The sequence below is a fragment of the Seriola dumerili genome, unplaced genomic scaffold (assembly GCF_002260705.1).
Source record: "Seriola dumerili isolate Sdu_G_001 unplaced genomic scaffold, Sdu_1.0 BDQW01000017.1, whole genome shotgun sequence".
Classification (NCBI taxonomy): Eukaryota; Metazoa; Chordata; class Actinopteri; order Carangiformes; family Carangidae; genus Seriola; species Seriola dumerili.
Genome location: NW_019174272.1, coordinates 232495 through 259917, shown reverse-complemented (window position 1 = coordinate 259917; position 27423 = coordinate 232495). Strand labels below are relative to the sequence as shown.

Below are 27423 nucleotides of genomic sequence, written 5' to 3'. Positions count from 1 at the left end.
ATGTGATTTGTATCTCTCTCTCACTCACTCACTCACTCACTCACTCACTCTCTCACACACACACACACACACAGAGCCTTGAAATTATTTGTCTGAAACAGTTACTCATCTTGTTCTACTTTTTTTGATTCGTGAACTGATCATTGATGAGTCAATTAAACCAGCTGATCCAGTCATCTCTCATTGGATTGATCAGTTTTTGATTAATTAATGAAATAGCACCCATTAATAGCATATTTGACAAAGTAAAAATGTAATTATTTACTTTGTTTAACAAAATTATATACTTTATGTATTAATTGTTTAATGATTATTAACTTCGTCATTAACAAATCGTTGATATTTTTCTCCCATGATGGAGTAATTGGCTTGGTAGTCAATAATGTGCAACTAGCGTTGAAAACACTTAATTTTAGATTGATATGTAAATTACTTTCCCATATGAGGTTTCCGATTTACTTGTGAAAGATCTATCTAGGTTTTCAAATCCCTGACCTGTCTTCAGTTTAAAAGATGACTAGCACAGTGCATATGTGTAAGGTAGTGAAGCTGCTTCCTTCCAGTCATCACTCTGGGAACCAATTTCCCAATGTTTATGCGGAAGGCGTTTGATGGTTGCCAAGGCAACGTGAAACCGTTAAGTAACACGACTGCTTGGGTAGTAGTTAAAGGTACTCACAACCGCAAGTTAATATTGAGAAAGGTTCAAATGGTGACTTTACCAGAAAGTAGTTAAGGTTTTCTATTGTCCAAATGTTAACTAATAACTGAGAAAAATAATGGTCCACGACGATTTAAGAGTGGAGTGGATCCGAGAGCGGGTGACTGCTGGCTTCAATTTATGGGACTGTCCCAACTGTTTCGACGAACTACTCAGCCGCGAAGATGGAGAGGAAGAGGAGAAAATTATCCGGTATTTGAACATTGTGTCAGAGGAAGACTCACCATCATGTCTTCTTTTTTTCAAAACTATAAGAGAAGAGGAAATTGAAGTTGAAGTTCCAGTCGGTAAGTAGGCTATAGTGTAGCCCTACTTTGTCCCTCTACTGCATTAGCATACACTGGACTCACATAAAGTATATACTAGATAAAGCAAATGACAAATCAAAAATGTTGTAATTTACATTGTAAATCAAAATTAGCCTATATGAAGTATGTATTGTCATCATGTATTGATTGCTTGAGCTTTTCACCAAAGTAAAGTACTGTGTTTAGAATTTTGTTAACATGAGAACAAGACTGCATTTAAGGAAAACGTTTATAACCCCAGATAGGAGGAAAGATGGAGACTCTTTGGATCCTGACAACAAGTCCTGGAGCCAAAGTGGAGCAGACATAACCTCAGGATCAGACGACACCAATGAAGAAAGTCCCAGTCATGTGAGATTGAACTTAAATTCATGCCCTCTTGTCTTAATTATTTTCACATTGTGACTGTGTTAGAAATCATTTAACAGTGTATCAGCAATGGAGAGCATAGGCAAAAAAATGTTTAACCTGTTTCTTGTGTTGTGTTTTCAGGGGATCGAGGTTCAAGTGGTCTACCATACTGAGCTTCATGTAGCAGTAAACCAACACCCAGAGAGATTTTTGAAATCCCGTGTCTTCTACTTTCTCAGGAACATAAAGGGTGAGAAGAAAGTTCAGTATCAATAAAACATTTTCAAACCTCTATTGCATATAAAACAAATTAACCAAGAGATTTTTCTTTGTGTTTTAAATAGAGACCATTGTTGAACCACTGGATATGAATGAAGCCAATATCCTGTTGCCTAGGCTATTTGACATTGGCATGCATACTGGACACCCGCTTCATGTGCTGCAGAACAAACTTGCCGAAGTAAAATGAAAAACAATTCACTAACAACTAACCACAACCACTTTCCTTCAGACAAAAACTTAATGTAACAATAGCTGAAAAGCATATATTTAAAAAATGTCAGATTTTTTTTGAATAATGAGTACAGGATGTATATTTCCACTGTGTTTCCTCAGGTGTATATACCCTTGCTTACTGTCCACCAGATGAAAGTAACTGGTGCAGGTTATCAAAGCAGGGCAATTTCTTCTCAGAAGAAGACCAGTGGAGAGGGCAAAGAGGAGAGTTCAGCAAAGTTAAGTGAGCAAGTGATGATTCGTGATGAGTTGCTCAACAGGACGCACAAGTATTTGGGAGTTGTAAACACAACTATCCAACAATTCCAGATTCAAGGTTTGTTTTATTCAAGGTACCAAGGGCTCATTATTTTTAATTTCAGGAATTTATCAGTATTGGACAATTTTAAAAAATGTTATTGAAGTCTGGAAAATAATGTGCAAGGCTTAAATATACTGTTCCTGTTTATTTTTAATACTCCTTTCATAATAAACAGTACAATCCAAAGATGACTCTCTTTGTCACAGATGAGATTATGCTGCATATCCCTGAGCTAGACCTGGAGCCGAACGTGGATGTTCTGCTTTCTAATCCAGAGATAGTAGAGAAATTGGAGCAGTGTGTGATGAACTGGCAGACTCAGATTACCATTGTTCTTGAGGAGCAGCAAAACAAAAAGCCAAAGGTTGTGACTCTTTATGTGTTCTGAGTTTTAACCCAGGCAGGCTTGGTGTTATTGAAGTTAAGCCCAGCATTCACATGCATAGTTGCTGCTGAAATGTCTGAACTATTTCTAACAGGATTAAATCCCTGTTGGCTCAAAATTAAATTATTAGGTAGCAGAAAGTATAAAACATGCACAGTGATATCCATAAACCAAAGTCAAACATTCCCTTTCCATTTTCCTCCAGACACCTAGCCCCATGGCCGAGATAGCTTTTTGGCAGGAGCGTTCATCCATTCTGGGTGCTCTGAGTGAGCAGCTCAAACAACCTGTGATAAAGAAGATCTTGCACGTGATGACCAAAGCAGATACAGGCATTATTCAGACCCTGGAAGGAACGGTTTATGAACTTCTTAAATGCTGTGTGGAGTCAGACGATAATATACGCTTCCTCAGCACACTGGAAAGACACTTCATGGTGAGCTGCACTTTTTTATAAATGCACTGTTTGCTGAATATTCTTAACATTGACTTTACATTGACAGCAGTGAACTGTAACTACCAAGAGTTAGTAGTTACATAAAACACGCTTGCCAAAAATATTTTTTAAATCAAAAGAGTGATGACAGAATTGTTCTGCTATCCTCACCTTCACATCTTTCAAAGTTTCCATTGTCTGTTGTAGAATCTGGCTTCTGGAGCTGATTTTGGTGTGATCCTGGAGACGATCCCTCCTCTGATGGACAGCCTGCAAATTGTGTGGATAGTCTCTTGCCACTATAACACAAATGAGCGTATGGTTCCTCTAATGGAGCGTATTGCCTGGCAGCTGTGTGAACGAGTGTCTCAAGTAATAGATGTCCACACTTTATTCAAGTATGTGTGATTGGAGGTTCAGATCTTAGACCTAGTATAGTGTTCAGTGGTCAGAATCCTTTATATTCAAACAGGATGTTTTGTAGTTTGAGTATAACTTAACAATGTACTGTGCCCTGGACAGAGATAAGAGGGAAGTGGCCAAATCCAAGATCAGTGATGCTAAACGGGTTCTGGACCTGTGGAAATCATCCTACTTTGGAGTACGCACTGAGATTGAAGAATCAGGAAGGGACGCCCGCTGGGAATTTGACCGCAAGAGACTGTTTGAGAGGACTGATTACATGGCTTCTGTCTGCCAGGACCTGTGTAATGTATTGCAGGTAGGTGTACATACACCTCATAAATACTGTCCTGTCACTCAATTACTGAACATGGAAATGTATAAAAAGCAGTTCTCCTGAATTTGTTTTGCGCAGATTTTGGAGGAGTTCAATAATATCTTTGGCCCAGAGCTAAAAGGTGTGACTGGTGACCCAAAACGCATTGATGAAGTGCTGTGCAGAGTGGATGGTCTGGTTTTGCCTATTGAGGAGGTCGATTTTAGTCCTTTCAACATTTGTAAGATGAGAAGCTGGAAAATGATCATGCGAGATTTCGACGCTACAGTTCAGGTGAGTTTAGGACATCTAGAATGCAGAAGCTGTGAAAATGTGAGTTCTGGGTCAATTAAGCATGGCGGTATCAATGTACTTGTCAGTTCACACCAATAAAATTGCATTATTTTCTGTGTGCTGTACCTCAGCTATCAAGCTAATTCACTTTTTACATGTGTCTGCTCAGGCTATTGAGGGAGAGGCCATCAGCTTCATTGATCAGTCTTTTAAGACACTGCGCTCTGCAGCCGCTGCCTTTGACATGCTCATGAAATTCAAACACATCCGCTCCAGAGAGACCATCAATAACCATTTGATGAAAAAGTTCAATGACATCCTGGCTCAGTACTGCAAAGAGGTAGTGCACTGTGAAATCAAGAAAAATGCTGGTTGATACTTGACTGTGTAGTTAAATATTAATTACTATCAAAGGTCATTACAAAGCTTTTGTTGAGTGAACAAACTAAATTTAGAAATTACCTATGACATTTATTCTATATACCTCTGATACATCCAGGTTCAGCCTACATTGCAGTTAGCCTCATCATTCAACACTTTAAAAAAAATGCAACTTAATAATATAACAATAAACGATATTTCATGTTGTGCTGCTGTACCAGTTTATTATAATAATTTTGAATAGAGCATGGTCTGCCACTTTTGTACAACATCTAAGTCTTCTTTTTCTTTGTTTTTAGGTGGCCCGCATAAATGATATCTTCGAGGCAAAGAAGGATAAACCACCGCTTAATAAGAATGAGCCTCCTGTGGCAGGATCCATCAGATGGACCCGATCTCTTTTCTACCGCATTAAACAAACCATCCTTCCCTTCTTGGATGTGCCAGAGATGGCAGAGAGTGAACAGTGTGAAGTGGTGAGTTATTTCCCTGTTACACGGCATAGATCAGTATAAATAAACTGTTTAGACACCTGAATGTTACTGAAACCCTTTATGTGACTTTTGCTGATTTCTGCTCAGGCCAGGCAAAAGTATGTTGTAATGGCACTGAAGATCAGGGACTATGAGGTGAACAATTATAACAACTGGGTGGCTGAGACAGAACGCAACTTGCAGCTGCTAATGAAAAAACCCCTGCTGGTCAATATTAACACTGAAGACCAAACCCAGGCACAGCTGGTATTTGTCTCTCGCTTCTTAACTGTTACTCTGTATTGTGCAAAATACATATACAGTTATTATTCTTATTCTCTTCTTCTTCTCTCTAAATCCCTACCTTTTTTTTTTTTTTTCATCCTCAGACTCTCTCTAAGGATGTCCCACGAGCTGACGGCAGCCTACAGAGGGGTGTGCGATACCTTGTGAACTTTGCTCCAGAGATCAGGGAAATAATTTCTGAGACAATCAACCTTGTGGCACTGGACTACACTGTGCCTTATCTGGCTCAAAACGTTGCTCTACAGGAGCAAAAATTTATCAGGTAATGATTCTCCCCAGTAACTGAATGCAGAGTTTATACCAAACAACAGAACCACTGATTTATGTAACCTTTTTTTGTCCTTGGTCTTAGGTATCGTGATGATCTGAGCAACCTTGTTAACTGCTTGCACTCTGTAATGGACAGCCTGAGTGAGGCAAAGTTGATTATGCTGGCTGAACATATCAACACGGTCAAACAAGAATTGCATTTTGGGTGCAAAAGACTCAACTGGAATTCCTTGGGTAAGGTGCATACAGAGGCTAAAATGTCTGTGTAATATCATTTATTCATGCTTGTTGTCTGATGAAATTCATATTGTCTGTAAAATTGGAATCAGATAATGTGCGATATTTGGTTTTAGGCATTCCCGACTTCATCATCCGAGGTGCTCAGACTGTCTCTAAGTTTGAATCAGTTGTCAATCAGATTCAGAAGAATGAGAGGGATATTGATTTAAAGTTGCAATCCATTGCGATGGCCAACTTACTGAAATTTCCAGTCCCAGAGAAAAAAAAGGACTTACCAGGTAGAACTCATATAATATAGGATATTATTTATTTTTATGTAATAATTCAAACTTATTTTTCATTGACTTAATTGCATGTTTTGTTTTTTTTTCAAGGTGTCAAGGAGTTTTGTGAACGCATTGAGAGAGAGCGGGTAAAAACTGTGAATTTGCTGAGTAGGAAATATGCCGACATTGGACCCCTCATCACTAAAACAGAACATTTGATCATGGAAACCAGCAGCGGCAAAGCCACATGTATGGCAGATTATTACATGTACTGGGAACGCAAGGTGCTAGACTCCCTTATAAAGATGGTGCTGAGGTAATCACATGATGTTATCTGTTTTGTGAGCAGTATTAATCGCTGCTCCTTTGAAATGCAGTGCAATATCTGTCTTAACCATTCTAATATCCCTCTTGCTGACTTTCACATTTAGGAGCATTCAGAACTTCAACGTGACACTGATGGGAAGTACCCCGCTTTTCCAAGTTGATGCCATCCTGTCTGCCCCTAAGATTGTGTTGCAGCCCCAAAGCAATGAGATCTACTGGCTGATCATGCAGTGTATCAGAGACTGTGTAGAGAGCACCAAGGTGGGCTCATAATGATTCTCTTATGTATCACTGAAGTTTAAAAAATATTATTTGTAACACATTAACAATCACAGTGCGACTTAATTCTGGCAAAATGTTGTGTTTCAGCAATTTGTGCGTTGGATGCGTGGGACCTGCATTGAGTGCCCTCCACAACGTGTGGGTGGTGAAGATGAATTGGTGACATTTAGCTTTTACAGTGACGTGTGGCAGCACCCTCAGATAAATGAAAGTGCCATGACAGTGTCCCAGAACATCCAGCGGCTGCTCCTCTCTGTAGATCGGTACCTTAACCACTGGAAACGCTATCGGCCTCTTTGGGAAAAGAACAAAACCATCGTCAATGAAAAGTTTGCCGCAAGAAAACCATCCTGTGTCATGTATGATGATAAGCTGCAGTTCCTTGCTCGTATCAATCAGGAGGTGATGATGGAGCACCTTTTTAAGAATGTCCACATCATTCATCTGAACCTGGAGCCTCTGGCTCACACAGTGCATGAGACTGCTGAGTCCTGGATCAGTTCACTAGGTAGCCTGCTCAACAAGCCTGCCAAAGAGGATCTCTTCAACTTGAGAGATGAACTCATGGTATTGAATCATGCTACTCAGTTTGTGTCTTATGTTTTTATAGTAAATATTCTTTAATTTTTATATGTATTATATTGTATATATATATATTTTTTTATGTTATTTATCCTTATTTTATACAAAAGCATCTCTCTACGAACCTGAAACAAAGACCTGACACTTTTGAAAGCCTGAAGTCTGTCCTTGGTACCATCTCAGACATCAGGCACATGTCTCTAGATGTGGAGCTTAGATTCACTGATATCAAGGAAAGATACAGAACACTGGGCATGTACAAAGTGGAGGTACTGTGTGTTTAATGTTAATTAATTGTCTCCTGAAAATACAAGTTGTAACTGTTTCCCTCGCTGAACTTCTTGTGCTCTGTATTCTATGCGTAGGTTGGGGAGGATGAACTGGAGCTGGTTGCCAGTATTGACCATATGTGGAGTGACCTGTTTACAGAATCCAGACAAGTAGATCGAGGATTGACAGATGTCAAGAAAACTTTTACTCAGGTAAGACATCAAACCCACACTATCTGCTTAAACAGAAAATGAAAAGTACGGCCTTTGAGAGATTTACATTTACAGTTTTCTTCCTATTCTCCTACCAATACACCCAAAGACTACAAAGGAGAAAACTGAAGAGTTTAAGCAGGAGTTGTCTATCTTTGCTGAAAGCTTCAACATGCATGGTCCTGGAGCTGTGGGAGATGATTTGGAGAAAGGTACTTTAACCCTACCTCTAGTTGTTATATCCAGAACAATAATATATGCTAAACAAGTCTTTCACTTTTGTTCTTTTCAGGACTGACCATTATGGGAACATATGAGACAGACCTTGCCAAGGTAGTGGCAGGACGGCAAGAGCTAGCTAATGCTGAGAAGCTGTTGGACCTACCAGTCACTGTGTACCCAGAGGTTATCAGCATGCAGAAGGATATGAAGGGCTTGAGACAAATATATGATGTATTTAAAGCTCAGAAGGTGGGATTTGGTGGCTGTCAGTTAGAAATTTAAATTGCATATTAGGACACATAATTCTGGTCCACATAGTTTTTCAAATATTTAATGTTTGTCCTTTAATCTTCTAGGACACAAAGACAGAGTGGTCTCAGACCTTGTGGGTGGATTTAAACATCCAGCTGCTACAGGAAGGTGTTGAGGGTTTCATCAAACGCTTGAGGCAGCTGCCTAAAGATGTGCGGGCGTTGCCTGTGGCCTTCTTCCTAGAAGCACGCATGAAGGAGTTCAGAGATTCTCTGCCTCTTCTGCTGGACCTGAAGAATGAGGCCCTCAGAGACAGGTCAATCTTCAGAAAACAAAATGCCAATTAATAATAGAGTATGAAATATTGTATATGTATGTATGTAGACCAGGATATAAATACATATGATTTTCTATTTCTGGCCACAGACACTGGAAGGAACTGATGGAAAAGACTGGCACTAGCTTTGAGATGAACCCTGACAGCTTCACTCTGGAGAACATGTTTGCAATGGAGTTGCACAAATATGCAAATGTTATAAGTGAGATTGTCACCTCTGCTGTAAAAGAGCTCAGTATTGAGAAGGCAAGCATCCATCTTTGTGAATGATCTCAAACTAGAGTTAGGATTCAATAATATATGTTTATCAATGAAATCATATTATCCATCATGGGTGTTTGTGTGTGTGCTTCCAGGGGGTGAAGGAGGTGGTGGCGACCTGGGAAAACATGAAATTCAGTGTGCAGTCCTATTTCAAAGGGACCCAGGAACGTGGTTCTATTCTGGGTGCAGTGGATGAGATCCTGCTGAATGTGGACAATGATGCCATGAACTTACAGAGCATGGCGGGCAGCCGTTTTGTTGGACCCTTCCTTGGCACCATACAACAATGGGAAAAAGACCTGTCCCTTATTAGTGAGACCATAGAGGTAAGGGATAGCAACCAAATCTCTCATCACATTTTAGCTGATCCATAAAATCCCTACTTAGAAAATATTTCTTGCATAGGTTTGGTTGCTGGTACAACGAAAATGGATGTACCTGGAGAGCATATTCATTGGTGGAGACATTCGATCACAGTTACCTGAAGAAGCCAAGAAATTTGATAACATTGACAAAAAGTTTAAAGAAGTGAGTATTGCCATTCTTTTAACCTGACGAAAGCAAAGTACTTTGTTACTAGACATCTCAAAATAATATAATTTACTTCATTTTCTTGTGTAGATAATGACTGACACAGTGAAGGGCCCAAACATTAAGAGGTGTTGCCTGATTCCAAACCGGCTAACAGACCTGCAGGCCCTGAGTGACGGTCTGGAGAGGTGCCAGAAGAGTCTTAATGACTACTTGGACTCGAAGCGGAATGCGTTTCCTCGCTTCTTTTTCATCTCTGATGATGAACTGCTCAGCATTCTGGGTAGTAATGATCCTGCCTGTGTCCAGGAGCACATGATCAAGGTACCATCCTTATGATGCTTTTCATACTCATATATTGTAGGGAAAAATAATGCTTTCCACATGTGAAATACTTTTGTTGATATTTTTCTTTTCTTTGTTCCACAAGATGTATGACAACATAGCCTCTCTGAGGTTTGATGTGGAAAGCAACGGGGATACAGTAGCTGGAGCCATGGTGTCTGCTGAAGGTGAGGTGATGGAGCTGAGGCAGCCCATCCCAGTCGAGGGCAGAGTGGAAGAGTGGATGACGGGAGTACTACTGGAGATGAGGAGGACCAATAGACTCATCACCAAGGAAGCAATCTTCCACTACTGTGAAGACAGGAGCAGGTGTGTGTAGCCCGATTGCGTAGATGTGAACAATTTTGCCAGAGTCTGCATGTGTGTAAATTTGTCATTCCCATGTCTTTCAGGGTGGATTGGATGTTGCTCTACCAGGGCATGGTGGTGCTGGCTGCCAATCAAGTGTGGTGGACCTGGGAGGTAGAGGACGTCTTTAAAAATGTGAAGAAAGGACAGAAGTATGCATTGAAAAACTATGCTAAGCAAATGCACCAGCAGATTGATGAGCTGGTAACACGTATTACACAACCAATGAAGAAAAATGACAGACGAAAGATCAACACTGTGCTCATCATCGATGTCCATGCAAGAGACATTGTAGACAGCTTTGTTCTAAACAGGTAAACCTTTGCCAGTTTTTACTTTGTTCATTGTACATGACAGCGTAGCTCATGTGTTTGAAGGTAAACTTGAATTAAAAAAGTGTAATTCTCTTTCCAGTATAATGGACGCACGAGAGTTTGAGTGGGAAAGCCAACTAAAATTTTACTGGGTCCGGGAACATGACGACCTATTCGTGCGTCAGTGCAGTGCTTCGTTCTCTTATGGATATGAATACATGGGGTTGAATGGTCGATTGGTTATAACTCCGCTGACAGACCGGATCTACCTCACCCTCACCCAGGTCTGAGAAGCTTTGCATATCTGTATCAACAAAACAAATGAACACTCAAGCAGACACATGTGAACTGTTATTTTAGCTTGTTTTGACAACAGGGCGTCTGTGAATGTGGGTGTGTTTTTGTAATACAGGCCCTCTCCATGTACCTGGGTGGAGCTCCTGCTGGACCGGCTGGTACAGGAAAGACAGAGTCCACTAAAGATCTGGCCAAAGCTTTAGGCCTGCTCTGTGTGGTTACAAACTGTGGTGAGGGCATGGACTACATGGTAAGAAGCCTACATTTGAAAATATCTTAGTACCTGAAACCTGCTTTGTGATATTTTCCTGAGAAAGGACATTAAATTGTTTACATCATGATTCACATATAAGACATTACTGTGCGTAGTTTTCCCCAAATGAATGAATGAATATATATCTTAATTTATAAAATAAATGTATTTAGAAGTATCTTGTTTGGGACTCTTGTGCGTATGTCATATGTTTAAAATGCAACCACATCCCTTGAGGGTGTTTAATCATTTAATCATTCATGTGTACTTATGGTGTGCTCATGCCCTTCTGGGCATGTGCTGGAAAAATAGAGACTAAAAAAACAAACACCAAAAAAAAAATCCCACACATAATGTTCATTTGTCACTCTTTTTTTTCTTGAATCCCTCTCTCTTTGTGTGCAGGCTGTGGGTAAAATCTTCTCTGGCCTTGCCCAGTGTGGAGCTTGGGGCTGCTTTGATGAGTTCAATCGCATCGATGCCTCAGTGTTGTCAGTTATCTCCTCCCAAATCCAGACCATCCGCAATGCTCTCATTCTTCACCTTAAAAGGTTTCATGTAAGTCTGCTGTAGTTATGTAGAATCAGCAATGAAAACAGAAAATTATTCTAGTTTTCATATAAATGCAAACATATTTAAGATTAAAGATTATTTAACTTGTTGACCTTTTATCCCCCCTAAACCATTTCCTTCTCACCTATGCACATCAGTTTGAAGGGCAAGAGATCAGCCTGGACGATCGCATGGGGATTTTCATCACCATGAACCCAGGTTATGCAGGACGCACAGAGCTGCCAGAATCAGTCAAAGCTCTCTTCAGGCCTGTGGTGGTCATTGTGCCTGACTTGCAGCAGATTTGTGAGATCATGCTTTTCTCTGAGGGTTTCCTAATGGCCAAGGTGAGGGACACGCACTCAAACCACAAATGACATTGTTACTATTTAGTTGATGCTCTTATCCTGAGTAATTTATGATCAACCACGTATATACAATATTACTATTATGTACAACATTTATATTAGTGTTCTGAGGTAATTCAGAAATGCAAGGATAACATATTAAATTAGCATAAAAAGACAATTTTTCATATAAATATGGATAAATCTGTAACTCCACACTGAAGAGGGCTTCCCTGCTTTCCTGCATATGTTCATTTTCTGAGGATTTTATGTCTTTACTTTTGTTCAATTCAGGTGTTGGCAAAGAAGATGACAGTTCTGTATAAGCTGGCTCGTGAGCAGTTGTCCAAACAGTCTCATTATGACTTTGGCCTGCGAGCTCTGAAGTCTGTCCTAGTGATGGCAGGAGAGCTGAAGAGAGGCTCACCAGACCTCAGTGAGGTAGAGACCAAAGATCATTCTTCATGTTTCATTTTCATATAGTGAAATGAAAACATTTGGCTTTAATTCAATATGGAACTAAATAGTTATCTGTGGTCCCACAGGTATAGACTAAATTGTTGTTAGGAAAATTTTGGTGAATTTATTTAGATTACCCAAAGTAAGATTTTGATGAGACAAAGATTTAGGTAGTGTCCACCATTGCGAAATGCTTTGTAGTCTTCTGTTGTTTATTTCCGTTGTTATTTCTGTCTTTTCTCTCCACAGGATGTGGTGTTGATGCGTGCTCTCAGGGATATGAACCTGCCAAAGTTTGTGTTTGAGGACGTGCCTCTGTTCCTCGGGCTGATCTCAGACCTGTTCCCCGGGCTGGATTGCCCTCGTGTTCGCTATCCCAACTTCAATGATGCTGTGGAACAGAACCTGCAGGAAAACAAATATGTCCTACTGCCTAACCAGGTGTGTCATCATGGTCCAATTTACAACTACTGAGTTTCAGTGGCAAAGATTTTGTTTTAGCATATGAGTGGTTAAATGTCAATATACCCTGTGCTTTATGCTGTCTGTGGTTTCAGGTGGATAAAGTGGTGCAGATGTATGAGACAATGATGACCAGACACACTACTATGGTTGTGGGCCCAACAGGTGGAGGGAAATCAGTTGTCATCAGCACATTATGTCAAGCTCAGACCAAGTCAGTGTCAGTTTATATCACCTAAGTTTACACCAACTAATCTTTTGTGTGGACAATTGTGACCATTATTTTATCTCATCTTCAGATTGAAATTGCAAACCAAGATGTATCCCCTAAACCCTAAAGCCATGAGTGTCATTGAACTTTACGGTGTTCTGGACCCTGACACCCGAGACTGGACTGATGGGATCTTGTCAAACATCTTCCGTGACATCAACAAGCCAACTGACAAAAAAGAGCGAAGGTTAGAAAAAAACAAAAACTTGAAAGAGACATTTAATCAATCAGTTGAATAAGATTTGCAATATGCCAGTGATGTAATCATTCATACATTGAGAGATGAAGAAAGAATTCCTGTAAATTAACAACATAGAGACATGAACTTTGACTCACAGGTACATCCTGTTTGATGGCGATGTGGATGCTTTGTGGGTCGAGAATATGAACTCAGTGATGGATGACAACAAGCTCCTCACTCTCGCCAATGGAGAACGGATCCGTTTACAGAATCACTGTGCGCTGCTGTTTGAGGTTTGTCTGAATTTCAGGATTACTGTCAGCAGAATACCTCTCCCTACACTTTCCTTCAAAGCAACTTCCTGAACATATTATAAGAAAACTTCACCATTACAGGTTGGAGATCTGCAGTATGCTTCCCCTGCTACTGTGTCCCGTTGTGGAATGGTTTTTGTTGACCCCAAAAACCTGCGATACACCCCATACTGGCAGAGATGGGTGAACAACAGATCTGACAGGGTATGAGAGAAAACATATGCATTATGTAATAATTGTACTTGCTTATAATTTGATAATATCTCAACACTGTCTTTGTTTTCCCAGGAACAAGAAGTGCTCAACAAACTGTTTGAGAAATATGTGCCCAGTTCTATTGACATGATTGTGGATGGTATTGTTGATGGCAAACAGGGCCAGAAACTGAAGACTGTTGTTCCTCAGACAGATCTGAACATGGTAGGTTCATCTCATCCATCTGCTCCAGGAGGGATGTTCCTAACAACTAATTTCCCTCTCGATTAAACAAAAATTTGAATTTAGACTAGTCAACTAGTCTAAAAGTAAGAAAACACACAAATTTCCATGATGAATTGCCCCAGTTAGTGGCTGGCTAGCTGGGGCAATTCATGTGTAACATCTAAGACAAAACAGTTAACCGGCGTCTTGTATTAATGAAATACTGATCATTAGTACTTGTATTTTCACTAGTATTTTTGGTGCTAGCAAGGGTAGCAATGTTAAATCGTTTAGTCAACTAATTGTGCACATCCCTGTATTCCAGTATTGTGTTGATGCAAGAATTGAATGAAGATTATTGTAGTCGTATCTTCAGACTACTTGCATTAATTGTACATGTGTTTGTGGTATGTTCAGGTGACTCAACTGTGCTTGACACTGGATGCGCTACTTGAAAGTGAGAGCAATGGTGCTGAAGTCCTGGAGTGTTACTTCCTGGAAGCTCTGTATTGCTCACTAGGAGCCACATTGCTGGAGAGTGCCAGGATCAAGTTTGACGAGTTCATCAAACGGCTTTCCTGCTTAACTGTAGTGCATGATGAGAAAGCCCTGACTGGACCTGGTGAAATCCCAGGTAAGAAGCAAGAATTTGTACATTGAACGTTATGAAATTAGCAACAATTATCAACTTTATGCATTTTTAATACACTCTTTTAGGTACAGTTTGATTGTGGTTAACATTTCATATTGTATACTCGAGAACATGGTTGGGGTATATGACTATTTATTATATGATATAAAAAATTTGTTGTCCATCATAGTTGTGGCTGTTGAATATCAATGAACATGGCTGCTCTATGGTTTTAATTTGAATGACTAAATATCATGATGAAAACTAACTCTTTACACTTTGACAGTTTTTCTTCTCCACACGAATATGTGCAAATGTGTTTTATTGTCACTCTTCTTTCTTATTATTGACATCAAAATGTCTGCATCCATACAGGATACCAGCCGACTTTGTATGACTTCCATTTTGATGGCACACAAGAGAAGTGGGTTCCTTGGAATTCGTTGGTCACCAAATACGTCCACAACCCTGAAATGAAGTTTGCTGATATCCTAGGTAAAGATCAGTGCTGTGAGGACAAATGAGACAGATGTGACCTGTATTTTAAACTTTTTGGTCCTCCTAAGCTCCTTCCTCCACTATGATTTCCTCATGCTCCATATTTACTTTAGTGCCAACTATCGACACCACAAGAGCCAACTGGATCCTGGAACAGATGGTGAAGATAAAGAGGCCAGTGCTTCTGGTTGGAGAGTCTGGCACTTCCAAGACTGCCACCATTCATAATTTCCTGAAGAAACTTAATGCAGATACAAGGGTGCGTTTACTATCTAATCTAATGTCCTCCAACGTTATGAACTTTATGTCATCTGAGTTTAAATTTTTTAAATATCTTCCCTTCTGTTTCCAGATTACTCTCATCATCAACTTCTCATCTAGAACAACTTCAATGGACCTGCAGAGGAACCTGGAGGCCAGTGTGGAGAAAAGGACCAAAGAGACCTATGGGCCTCCTATGGGAAAGAGACTGCTGGTTTTTATAGATGACATGAATATGCCAACGGTAACTGCTCCAAGCTCTTAACCAAGCCTCCTATCTCCCATACTGTGGTGAATGACAGTGCTCAGTATGTTTGACATTACCATTATGTACTATATGCTCTTCCAGGTTGATAATTATGGCACACAACAGCCTATTGCACTTCTGAAGCTGTTATTGAACCGAGGAGGCATCTATGACAGAGGGAAGGAGCTTAACTACAAAACCCTCAAGGACCTCGGCTTTATTGCTGCCATGGGAAAGGCAGGAGGTGGGAGGAATGAGGTGGATCCCCGCTTCATCTCGCTCTTCAGTGTCTTCAGCATCCCCTTCCCTGCAGTGGAGTCACTCCACCTTATCTATGGTTCCATTATCAAAGGCCACACCAGAGTGAGTATATCTGTCTCGCATAAATCAGTACATATCAGAATCTCAATCATTAAAACATAATCCCTAAAATTTAATAAACTTGATCAAATACTTTAGCTATTTGAGGACGCCATACAAAAGGTTTGTGATAAAGTCACCATCTGCACACTGGAACTGTACAACAACATCATCAAAGATATGCCACCCACTCCCTCCAAGTTCCACTACATCTTCAACCTGAGGGACCTGTCAAGGGTCTACAATGGACTGACCCTCACCAAACCTGATAGGTCTGAGCTAGCGCATTCAAATACTCTATTAACAGACATTGCAGTTATTGGTCTACGTTTTCAAATGTCTTTGTTTTTCCTGATTTCTCTCTTAACAGGTTTTTGACTGTCACCCAATTTGTGCGAGTCTGGAGAAATGAGTGCCTGAGAATCTTCCATGACAGACTCATTGATGAAACTGACAAAGCCTTGGTAATAATTACAGTAGTAGATATTTACTGTAGATTCCTCTTTGTATTGACTGCAGGAACAAATACAATATGTGTAACAGTTCATCCAGCTGTAATTGCATGTTTAAAATCTATTTTATACTGAATAGTTTTGCAGTGTTCTATTTCAGTTTTCAAATGTTTTCGATGCGTGTTTTTGACATTAGGTCCAGAGCCACATAAAGAACCTGATTGAGGAGCACTTCAAGTCAGACATGGAGGCAGTCATGAGGGACCCAGTTCTTTTTGGAGACTACAGGACAGCCCTCAGTGAGAGTGAACCAAGGGTCTATGAGGACATACAGGACTATGATGCCTCAAAAGCGCTGTTTCAGGTATTGTCAAGTTGTAATGGTAAACTAGTACAACTATAATTTTTGCGAGTTGTGATTATTTACTCATATTTTGTCTGTAAATATACTGACAAAATACACTGTGTATTTGCACTCTGCAGGAAATTCTAGAGGAATACAATGAGAACAAGTCCAGAATGAACCTAGTTCTATTTGATGATGCTCTGGAACATCTGACCCGAGTGCACCGGATTATCCGCATTGATCGTGGCCATGCACTGCTCGTCGGTGTGGGGGGCTCTGGCAAGCAGTCCCTCACCAAGCTCGCTGCCTTCACTGCTGGCTGTGAGGTTGTAAAACACATGATGTGGGGTGTGGTAAAGGGCAAATGATCTCTGATGAAGAACAAATTTCAAATGTTTAGTTCTTTAGACTTGCAGTTTAAAAAAATAAAAGTCATAAATGTGGCAGTTACACTTATGGCAGAGTAAATAAACATTTTATTAACATCTTCACCACTAGACATCAAATGTTTCATGCCAAGCAATGGGGGAATATGTATACAAGACACATGACAAGTATTTCCATTCACTGCCATGAAAATGTGGCATCTTGGTTTTTATTATTTGTCTCAGTGCAATCATAGCTTCATTGAAACTTTGGAACAATGGGGAAGCAGCAGTTTTCTAACTTTAAAGCTGCTAAAAGAGAAAATGAAAGGGAGATTAAGAGTTTGAGAGGTTAAGCAGCATTAAACTATATGTGAAAAGAAATCTCCAGCAAGTAGTAATGGAAGCTGCTTTTCCCAGGTGTTTGAGATAACACTCAGCAGAGGATACAATGAGTCCAACCTCCGTGATGATCTGAAAACACTGTACTTGAAGCTTGGCATTGAAAATAAGAAGATGGTGTTCCTCTTTACTGATGGCCATGTTGCTGAGGAAGGCTTCTTGGAACTCATTAACAACATGCTCACTTCAGGTTGGATAATCACTCCTGGCTCACAGTACATTTGTCTTTCTTAAAAGCTACAGCTGTAGTAGTAGCAGTAGTCTGATTATGTCCTCTCTTAATAGGCATTGTTCCTGCATTGTTCCCGGATGATGAGAAGGAGTCAGTTCTTAACCAGCTTCGCGATGAGGCTCTAAAGATGGGAGCAGGTCCTTCTAAAGAAAGTGTGTGGCAGTACTTTGTCAACAAGAGCGCCAACAATCTGCACATTGTTTTAGGCATGTCTCCAGTGGGAGACACCCTGAGGACACGCTGCAGAAATTTCCCAGGTGAAATACAGTGCCAGGCTTCACTTAGTTATGATATAATTTCTGATTTTATTTTACCAAATTTGTGTACTTTTTTTCTCAGGACTGATGAACAACACTGTGATAGACTGGTTCCTGCCATGGCCTCCACAGGCGTTACTTGCAGTGGCTCAGTCTTTCCTCGGTATGTAATTACACACCTTTTATCTTTTTTAAATGCTTTTGTTATGGAAAGGTTTGTTTTCAGATAGTGATTTAAAGGCTTTCTTTACTTTAGTTAGTTGTGATGAGATCTACAGCAGGAATACTATCCCTAAATCATGATATGTCTTTTTAAGAATTCACAAAGTTTAGTTTTTAATTTCAATTTTAATTTTTTTTAAATTTTTTACAGGTGAAAGTCCAATGATTCCTGAGGCTCACTCTGCAGAAGTGATTGCGTATGTATGCATGGTCCATATCTTTGTGGGTGACTACAGCAAGCTATTCCAGCAGAAACTCAGACGCAGTAACTATGTTACTCCAAAGAACTATTTGGATTTCATTACCACCTATTCTAACCTCTTGGAGGAAAAGGACCAGTATATCCTGGGTGAGAGGATTGAACATGTTATAAATTTGGTGTTTGTGATCATTTGAGAGACTTTGTTTTGTTAACTCGTTCTCTGCTGTTCCAGCTCAGTGCAAGCGTCTGGAGGGAGGTTTGGATAAACTTAAGGAGGCCAGTGTGATGCTGGCTGAGCTGAATGTCAAGCTAGCAGAGCAGAAGGTGGTCCTTGCTGAAAAGTCCACAGCTTGTGAAGCCCTACTGGATGAGATTGCCACAAACACGACTGTAGGTCAGTGAGTAACTGTTTATAATAAAGTGTGCCGTAGGCTTCCGAAAGCAAACACGTCTGTTACAAACCACTTATCAATAACTTTTCCTTCTAGCTGAGGAGAAAAAGACTCTGGCAGAAGACAAAGCCAAAGAGATTGAAGAGCAGAACAAAGTGATTGCTGTTGAGAAGAAAGAAGCAGAAAGTTCCCTGGCTGAGGCTCTGCCGGCATTAGAGGCAGCCCGCAATGCCTTGCAAGATCTAGAAAAATCTGATGTCACAGAGATCCGGTAAACCCTCTTCCTTACTCAGATTATCATTTTTATTCTGTAGTTAAAAAAAAAAGTAATGAGGATGAATGAATAGATAACCATGATGTCTCTTTTTCAGACAACCATACTAAAACACTTCAAAAACAAACAAAACAAACTTATACCTTTTTATAATTTCTCCAATTATTTGCCTTTGTTGCTGGTCAATTGTGCAGATCATTTGCCAAGCCACCCAAACAGGTGCAGGTGGTTTGTGAGTGCATCTTGGTGCTGCGTGGCTACAAGGAGATCAGTTGGCAGTCAGCCAAAGGGATGATGTCAGAGGCTAACTTCCTGCGCTCGCTGATGGAGATGGACTGTGATTCCATAAATAACAACCAGGTCAGGACTGTCAAAGGTAAGTTGGCTTCATGAGTAATGGAAACCTACAATAAAAACTGCAAATAATAATACCCATGTACTTAATATGATAGTGGCATTTGTGTTTTCCAAGTATGCCAGTTGTTTTCTTTGCAATTTCACCTGGCTAGGCTTCCTAAAGAACCTCCAGACAAGCTTTGAGGAGATGCAAGCGATCAGTAAAGCTGGCTCAGGAATGCTCAAGTTTGTCGAGGCTATCATGGGTTACTGTGAAGTTGCCAGGGAGATAAAACCCAAGAGAGAGAAGGTAATGTAAGATTTGAAAGTGCTATTACATCATGCTCTAAAGAAATGAACACAGATTGCAGCCATACAGTCATATTTCCAATATTTTTTTAGGTGGCACGTCTAGAGAGGAACTTCTTTCAGAGTAAGCGGGAGCTGGAGGGCATTCAGAGTGAGCTCAACAATATCCAGAAAGAGTTGCAGGCTCTTGGGGAGAAGTACCAAGCTGCTATGGAGGAGAAACAGCTGCTACAGGAGGAGGCTGAGCTCATGGAGAGGAGGCTGATAGCTGCAGACAAACTCATCTCAGGCCTGAGCTCTGAGAATGAACGGTGAGGCTGTAAGAGTCACAACACTTGCCACTATGAGCATAACCAACTGTGCTAAGAGCTGCTCATTTAATCTCCTTTTCTTCATCCCTTTGTGTCACCCACCCATCTCTCTTTACCACTCACTATTTTCAACTCTTCCCACTCAGGTGGACACAGGACTTGGAAGAATTGAAACAGAGGCGTGTGCGTCTCCTGGGTGACTGTCTGATCTCTGCTGCTTTCCTGAGCTATGAAGGGGCCTTCAGCTGGGACTTCAGGAATGAAATGGTGTATCAAGTATGGGTTAATGATGTGCAAGAGAGAGGCATCCCCTTGAGCCAGCCTTTCAAATTGGAAAGCCTTCTTACGGATGAAGTAGAAATCAGCAGGTGAGGAGTGTGTGCTCGTGACAGATTTTGAAACTTGAATATGAATTTGTCCTATCAAATGATAAGAATTAGGTGTTGTGGTAACATAGGAGGTTCTTGTTGCAAATATGTTGATTTGCCTTTATTTTGGATGTACTCAACTCTGACTAAGGGGACTGTGGGGTTAAGTATATGTCAAATAAACCCTGCATGATATTGTAGATGGGGCTCTGAGGGCTTGCCTCCAGATGAGCTCTCAGTGCAGAATGGGATTCTCACAACCAGAGGGAGCCGATTTCCCATGTGTATTGACCCTCAACAGCAAGCCCTCAACTGGATTAAGAAGAAAGAAGAAAACAATAACCTCAAGGTACAAGAATTTTCATGCTCATACAAGTCATGTGTTATAACTGCTCACAAGTCACAGAATGACTGCTTTAGACAGGTTCTCATGGCTGACAGCTCCAGAGTCAGCACTTTGGAAAGAGTCGCGACATGTGGCACTGAGACTGTGATCATCCTTCTTCCCCCAGATTTCGTCTTTCAATGATCCAGACTTCCTGAAGCAGCTAGAGATGGCCATCAAATATGGTTTGCCATTCCTCTTCCAAGATGTGGATGAATACATTGACCCTGTGATTGACAATGTCCTAGAAAAGAATTTAAAAGGATCAGAGGGCAGACAGGTCATCATGCTGGGTGACAAGGAGGTGGACTATGATCCTAACTTTAAACTGTATCTCAACACCAAACTAGCAAACCCCAAATATTCCCCATCAGTGTTTGGAAAAGCCATGGTCATTAACTACACTGGTAAGATTCTTTGGCATGGCTACAATAATTTTTGTTCATAACATTTTAACAGCATGTATAAAATCCTTTGTCTGTCTGTCCATTTTTTCATGTAGTGACCCTGAAGGGTCTGGAGGACCAGCTGCTGAGTGTTATCATGGGCTTTGAGAAGAAGGAGCTGGAGGAGCAGCGTGAGCGTTTGATCCAAGAAACGAGTGACAATAAGAAGCTGCTGAAGAACCTCGGGGATTCCCTGCTCAGAGAGCTGGCCACATCTACAGGCAACATGTTGGATAACACAGAGCTGGTTCATACATTGGAAATAACAAAGTCAAAAGCCAGTGAGGTCAGTTTTGCTGCAGCAAGCATCAGTGAGCTCATGGAAGAACAGCAATTTCACTGAAGTCAGTAATCTTTTTTTGTTTGTTTTTGATGTTGTGGTCATCAGGTATCTGAGAAACTAAAGTTGGCTGAGAAGACATCCGTGGACATTGATGAACTCAGGGATGGCTACAGACCTGCTGCCAAGCGCGGTGCTATTCTTTTCTTTGTACTGACAGAAATGGCTCTGGTGAACAGCATGTACCAGTACTCTCTAGCCTCCTACCTGGAAGTGTTTGACTTTTCACTGCGCAAATCTCAGCCAGACTCTATTTTGCCCCAAAGACTGAAGAACATCATGAGCACTCTGACAAACAGTGTTTATAACTATGGCTGCACAGGTAAAATAATTAACACTAAATAATAGAATGCATAGATCAAGGTCAACTTCTTAAGATAAAGCACAGTATTTATGATTATTTTGTAGATTTTATAACCTGAACTGATTGCATATCCCTAGGTCTGTTTGAAAGACACAAGCTTCTCTTTTCCTTTAACATGGCCATCAAGATTGAGCAGGCAGAGGGGAGAGCACCTCAGGAAGAGTTGGAGTTCTTTATCAAAGGTAAGATATCCAGAGAAGCTGAACTCCTTTAAAATATCTAAGTAGAATATTTAAGTGATCACAAACACACACAAACATGTATGCACACAATGTTCAAAGCAGATTTTCATGTTTTTCCCCCTCCTGTGTGAAGGTAATCTATCCCTGGAAAAGAGCAAGCGCAAAAAACCTTGTGACTGGCTTTCAGACCAGGGCTGGGAAGACATAGTGAAACTTGCAGAGCTCTTTCCTGAGCAGTTTGGCTCTCTGCCTGATGACGTGGAGAAAAATTCCACTGAATGGAAGTCTGTAAGTGGCCACATTGACGGCACTCACTACAGGCATTTTATTATAAGTCCAGAGTTTAACCCTCATTCTTTTTCACCTCAGTGGTATGACTTAGATGGACCAGAACAGGCTCCATTCCCGATGAAATATGAGGAGAACCTGTCAGCCTTTCAGAGACTGCTGTTGCTGCGCTGCTTCCGTATTGATAGAGTCTATAGAGCTGTGTCTGACTACGTCACTGTCACCATGGGCGAGAAGTGAGACTGTTTCTATTGCAGTAATTCAGTTATATACATATATATATATATATATATACTGTGAAGCAGGTTGACAGTTTGACAAAGTTTACAGAGGATGTGATTATTTAAGCAGAGACACCTCAAGCCCCAAGTTTCCACGTTTTCTTGTATTTCTGCTCAGATATGTCCAGCCCCCTGTGATCAGCTTTGGTGCAATTTATGAACAGAGCACACCTTCCTCCCCCATTGTCTTCATCCTGAGCCCTGGCTCTGACCCAGCCAGTGACATCATGAAACTAGCTGAGAGATCAGGCTTTGGAGGCAACAAGTTCAAGTTCCTTGCTATGGGCCAAGGCCAAGAGAAGGTACTGAAGAATTCTTTTACATATCATAGCTATGAAGCTTTAAGTGAAATAAGTATAGGGATCACTAAGTAGTCAGTTGTCAAGAAACAATATAAAGTAAACAAGTTGAGAGTAATTGTCTTCATACCTGTGATGAAGGTTGCACTGCAGTTGCTGGAGAAAGCGGTGTCCCGTGGTCAGTGGTTGATGCTACAGAACTGCCACCTGCTGGTAAAGTGGCTTAAGGAACTGGAGAAGTCCCTGGAGAGGATCACCAAACCCAATCCCAATTTCCGCTTGTGGATCACCACCAACCCCATTCAGGATTTCCCCATTGGTATACTGCAAAAGTCTTTAAAGGTGAAAAACAAGTTCTCTTTCTTTAGACTGTTTGTAAATGGCAGGTTTATAGGATCCACAAAGAGGTGTTGTATTTGACTGTTTATAATCTATATGTTGGAAATATGACTTATTTCATTTAATTATCAATCAGCAAGGTGATACACTTTTTTGAAACTGTACATAATCAATGAGCATGAAAGAAACAGTCACATACTTCCAATATATATCAAATTGTTTTTCAGAAACTGGTGTAGCCATCTCCTTTGACTGGTCATCTTTTAACATATTGACACTTATCTATAAATAATGTTTTTTTTCTTTTTTAAGAAAGAGAAGTTTGAAGGCTGAATATGAGACCACATGATTTAAGATTGGTGATTTCATAGTAAACATTTTGTCGACAATCTACAATAGTAATGGGCACAGGATTTGTGGAGACATAAATGTATACATTTACATTACATATAATGTAATATAATATTGTGTGCAGGTAGTGACGGAGCCTCCCAATGGACTCAAGCTCAACATGAGAGGCACATACTCTAAAATCTCCCATGAGACCTTGACTGAATGCCCACACCCTGCCTTCTGTAGCCTGGTTTATGTGCTGGCCTTCTTCCATGCTGTGGTACAAGAGAGACGCAAGTACGGCAAGATTGGCTGGAATGTCCCCTATGACTTCAACGAGTCTGATTTCTTGGTAAGTTGCACGGAAGTCATTTACAATGTGTTGGAAATAATTGATATAGTTAGATGTTCAGTATCTAGAAGTGCTAGAATATCACTTGTATTTCACTTGGTTAAGTGGTTTAAACAATGTAACTGTGCTCAACAGGTGTGTATGGAGATCCTGAACACCTACCTGACCAAAGCTCACAACCAGGGAGACAGCAATATTCCCTGGGGAAGTCTTAAATACCTAATTGGGGAGGTTAGGCTCAATTCGTTGTGTTTAATAAATATATGTCTATTATCCTGATAGCTGATGCTATAAGTTTAGCATGTGTGTATAATGTTTTATAGGTGATGTATGGCGGGCGAGCCATAGATAGCTTTGACCGCAGGATCCTGACTGTCTACATGGATGAGTACCTTGGAGACTTCCTCTTCTACACCTTTCAGTGCTTCCACTTCTTCAGCAACAAGGATGTGGATTATAAGATCCCTCCAAATGGGCTCAAAAATATATATGTTGGTCAGTTGTTATTTTCACTTCTTTATATACTCTTACTTTGAGAAAACTCTAATATTCTGTTACCACTCACAGAGTTACCCTGTTATGTGTTGTAGAGGAGATTGAAACCCTGCCACTGGCAAACACACCAGAGGTATTGGGCCTTCATTCTAATGCAGAGATAGGATACTACACCCAGGCAGCTAAAGACATGTGGACTCACCTCATAGACCTGCAGCCCCAGACAGGTATGATTTGGCATCTTTCATCTCTCTCACCTCTTAACTGACGGATGTTTGCTGTACATTCTTAGCCACCATGCGGTCAAATGCTTTCTCTCTTATTGGCTTTACACACTCTCTTATGCCTCAGGTGAATCTGGTGGAAGCATCAGTAGGGATGAGTACATCAGCCAGGTGGCCCAGGATATTCAAAACAAGCTTCCAAAGGTATTCGACATGGACGTGATCCGTAAAAAGTTTGGCATGGACATTTCCCCGACCTCAGTGGTGCTGCTTCAAGAACTGGAACGCTTCAACAAACTGGTGGTGCGCATGCAGCGCTCTCTGGCTGAGCTGCAGAGGGTGAGAAGGACGAGACAACAACAAGATATGTGGAAAACAAACAGACAGGTGTTGCGTCTTTGTGCTTCAAATAGGTTTGGATTTGTTCTAATTCTCTTGTATCGCGTAGGCCTTGGCTGGGGAGGTGGGAATGAGCAATGAGTTGGACGAGGTCGCTCGGGCCCTTTTTAATGGTCACATCCCAGCCATTTGGAAGAAGCTGGCCCCTGACACACTTAAGTCGCTCGGCAACTGGATGAGCCATTTCAAGAGGCGTTATGAACAGTATAGCTACTGGGTGAGGACAGACACTCACTATCACAGACAACCTCTCACATGTAGCCTTGTGCATCATTCTAGTATTAAAGAATAGTTAACAAAGGAGTTGAAAGTATATTTTTATTCTGATGTATCTATTTATCTTGTGTCCACCAGGTGGATGAAGGAGAGCCAAAGGTAATGTGGCTATCAGGACTTCATATCCCAGAGTCCTACCTGACTGCTCTGGTCCAAGCTGCATGCAGGAAAAATGGCTGGCCGCTGGATCTTTCCACACTATACACACAAGTGACCCAGTACCGCAGTGAGGAAGAAGTCACTGACAGACCTGGACAGGGTAATGAAATGAGCCTTACCATTTGCAGTATGATTAGGGAAGAGTTATAAAGACTCATAGTCTTTTTCCCTGCAGGCTGCTTTGTGTCTGGCCTTTATCTGGAGGGAGCAGACTGGGACATGGAGAAGAGCTGCCTAGTGAAGAGTAAACCAAAAGTTCTGGTTGTTGAACTGCCCATTCTCAGAGTCATACCCATAGAGACACGCCGCCTCAGATTACAGGTGTGGATCACAGGCATTACAAGCCTCCATACTATACTTTAGCTCACTATTTAGCTTTTTTCCTAACAGTTACATGTATTTTTCCTGTATATTTTGTACCACAGAATACGCTGCGGACACCAGTGTACACCACGTCCTTGCGGAGGAATGCAATGGGTGTGGGGTTGGTGTTTGAGGCAGACCTGTTCACCACCATGCACATCTCCCACTGGGTGCTCCAGGGAGTCTGTTTATGCCTCAATGCTGACTAAAGACACCCCTTAATATGGATGAAGCTGGATGTCTGATTTTTAGAGAAAAAATACTCAGATTACAGGAAAACAAATAAGTTATGATTAAAGATTGTGTAAAGATGTTTTTAAAAATAAATTGATACAGTCATTAGAAAACTAAATGAGTTTTTTGACTCATTATCTACTTCATTGCTGTCATTATTTTCTCACTAGATGGCAGCACACAACAGTACTGAGCTCTTCACTCTGGGCAGTAGCTCCAGGGATTTCTCCTTGGTGTTACAGTGGGTGTAAGTGCCAGTAGGCTTCATTAGGTCAGGATCTTTCAGGCCTAAAAGTCTACTACTCTCTGGTAATAATAATGAGTAAATGTTTGCATTTCGGCTCAATCATGTCTAATGTTTCTTTTTCTTTTACAAAATATTTGAGAATTCTGTCTATTCTTACAATCAAGGTTGTAAGGGGAGTGTAAGCTGCTGCCCACAGTGGAAAATGTAACACTGACCAAAGGTTGCTAAAGTTTTCCACTTTACCCAAGTAGCTTTTCAGCTTTTCTCTGCAGTATAGGTAGCAGATTATGCTTTATCGTAACATTTTCTAGTGCAGCCCTGAGTAATCGAGGCTGCTGAGGTCGGCATGCCAAAGCAGGTGAAGTTTACTCTAAAAATCAGACAGTCCCTGGAGGATCTGGCAGCTGGTGTTGCAGTGAGGTCAGTGAAACACAGAAATAAAAACTGCAATGATCTTGAGCAATAACCTGTGCAACATACATTATCTAGCCTGAGTGCAGCTGTAATCAGGGATGTGCTGGTTTGACTAAAGCATGGATGGAAATTATCATAAGGCAAACAACCTGTAACATGAAAATATGTTAAATGTCCTTAATTCTTTTTAAAAGATCTTAAAAGTCGCTACCCTCATATGAGAAAACTTTGGTGCTTCTCAATACTGTATTGTGCAGCCTAAAAGGGCCCCTCTGAATGGCAGTGGATAAAGGATAGACAGGCCCCCCCTCAGCTTTAAATGCTACGACTATCATAAAGAGTGAAGATCAGGACATGTTTATGACCAAACACAGGAAGGGAGGAATTGTGTTCCCCTGTTGAAAAGAGGGAAAGAATAGTGCGTTGCTTAATTAACCTACTGTTTGTATGAGTGAAGGGATCTTCAGTACTCAGACAATAGGTAATGCAGCTCTTTCTGTCTGAACAATAAAAGGGAAAGAAATTATGGAAGCAGGAGAGTTACTACTCAAGAAATTAGAGATAAGAAAAAAAATCCTTTCAATGGAACCAACCCCCCTCTCTCCTCAGAGGTCAAATTATTTTCAGCTGCTCGTGACTGGAGGGATTTACATTAACCCTACACTGCTCCAGTTCCTGCTTTGCTCCGTTGCCTGCACCGAGTGGCCTCGTAAAAATGCCAATGGTGCCC

At 40.9% G+C, this 27423-nt stretch overlaps 1 protein-coding gene across 1 annotated transcript; it reads left to right on the top strand.

The window, feature by feature from the left end:
* The first annotated feature begins 779 nt into the window (after window positions 1-779).
* Window positions 780-26100, top strand: dnah10 (dynein axonemal heavy chain 10). Its single transcript, XM_022752404.1, has 78 exons — window positions 780-1008; window positions 1271-1380; window positions 1522-1630; window positions 1725-1840; window positions 1996-2212; window positions 2404-2561; window positions 2788-3018; window positions 3226-3416; window positions 3541-3739; window positions 3836-4030; window positions 4200-4370; window positions 4711-4887; window positions 4993-5157; window positions 5286-5452; window positions 5543-5694; window positions 5814-5978; window positions 6075-6282; window positions 6398-6554; window positions 6663-7142; window positions 7268-7426; window positions 7523-7639; window positions 7749-7851; window positions 7932-8110; window positions 8218-8429; window positions 8540-8696; window positions 8807-9040; window positions 9120-9242; window positions 9336-9569; window positions 9676-9899; window positions 9983-10252; window positions 10353-10536; window positions 10665-10799; window positions 11208-11360; window positions 11513-11701; window positions 11996-12142; window positions 12410-12601; window positions 12718-12836; window positions 12922-13080; window positions 13232-13367; window positions 13470-13592; window positions 13677-13808; window positions 14226-14442; window positions 14815-14934; window positions 15051-15196; window positions 15290-15442; window positions 15548-15808; window positions 15905-16077; window positions 16176-16269; window positions 16454-16621; window positions 16741-16929; window positions 17389-17560; window positions 17656-17859; window positions 17942-18022; window positions 18233-18430; window positions 18516-18677; window positions 18772-18946; window positions 19144-19325; window positions 19459-19595; window positions 19688-19905; window positions 20052-20273; window positions 20475-20622; window positions 20786-21065; window positions 21161-21390; window positions 21493-21766; window positions 21886-21990; window positions 22124-22278; window positions 22360-22514; window positions 22678-22861; window positions 23000-23200; window positions 23673-23882; window positions 24018-24113; window positions 24206-24377; window positions 24473-24604; window positions 24729-24940; window positions 25050-25217; window positions 25355-25535; window positions 25611-25756; window positions 25861-26100. Exons 1-78 carry the CDS (start codon window positions 780-782, stop codon window positions 26005-26007), a joined length of 13746 nt encoding a protein of 4581 aa, XP_022608125.1. The 3' UTR covers window positions 26008-26100.
* Window positions 26101-27423: the final 1323 nt, after the last annotated feature.

Bases quoted from the DNA above. Each gene is read 5' to 3' on its own strand.
- dnah10 (XM_022752404.1), top strand. From the start codon at position 780: ATGGTCCACGACGATTTAAGAGTGGAGTGGATCCGAGAGCGGGTGACT. The intron at 14,443-14,814 runs GTAAGAAGCAAG...GCATCCATACAG, and splicing joins TGGACCTGGTGAAATCCCAG to GATACCAGCCGACTTTGTAT. The intron at 15,443-15,547 runs GTAACTGCTCCA...ATGCTCTTCCAG, and splicing joins ATGACATGAATATGCCAACG to GTTGATAATTATGGCACACA.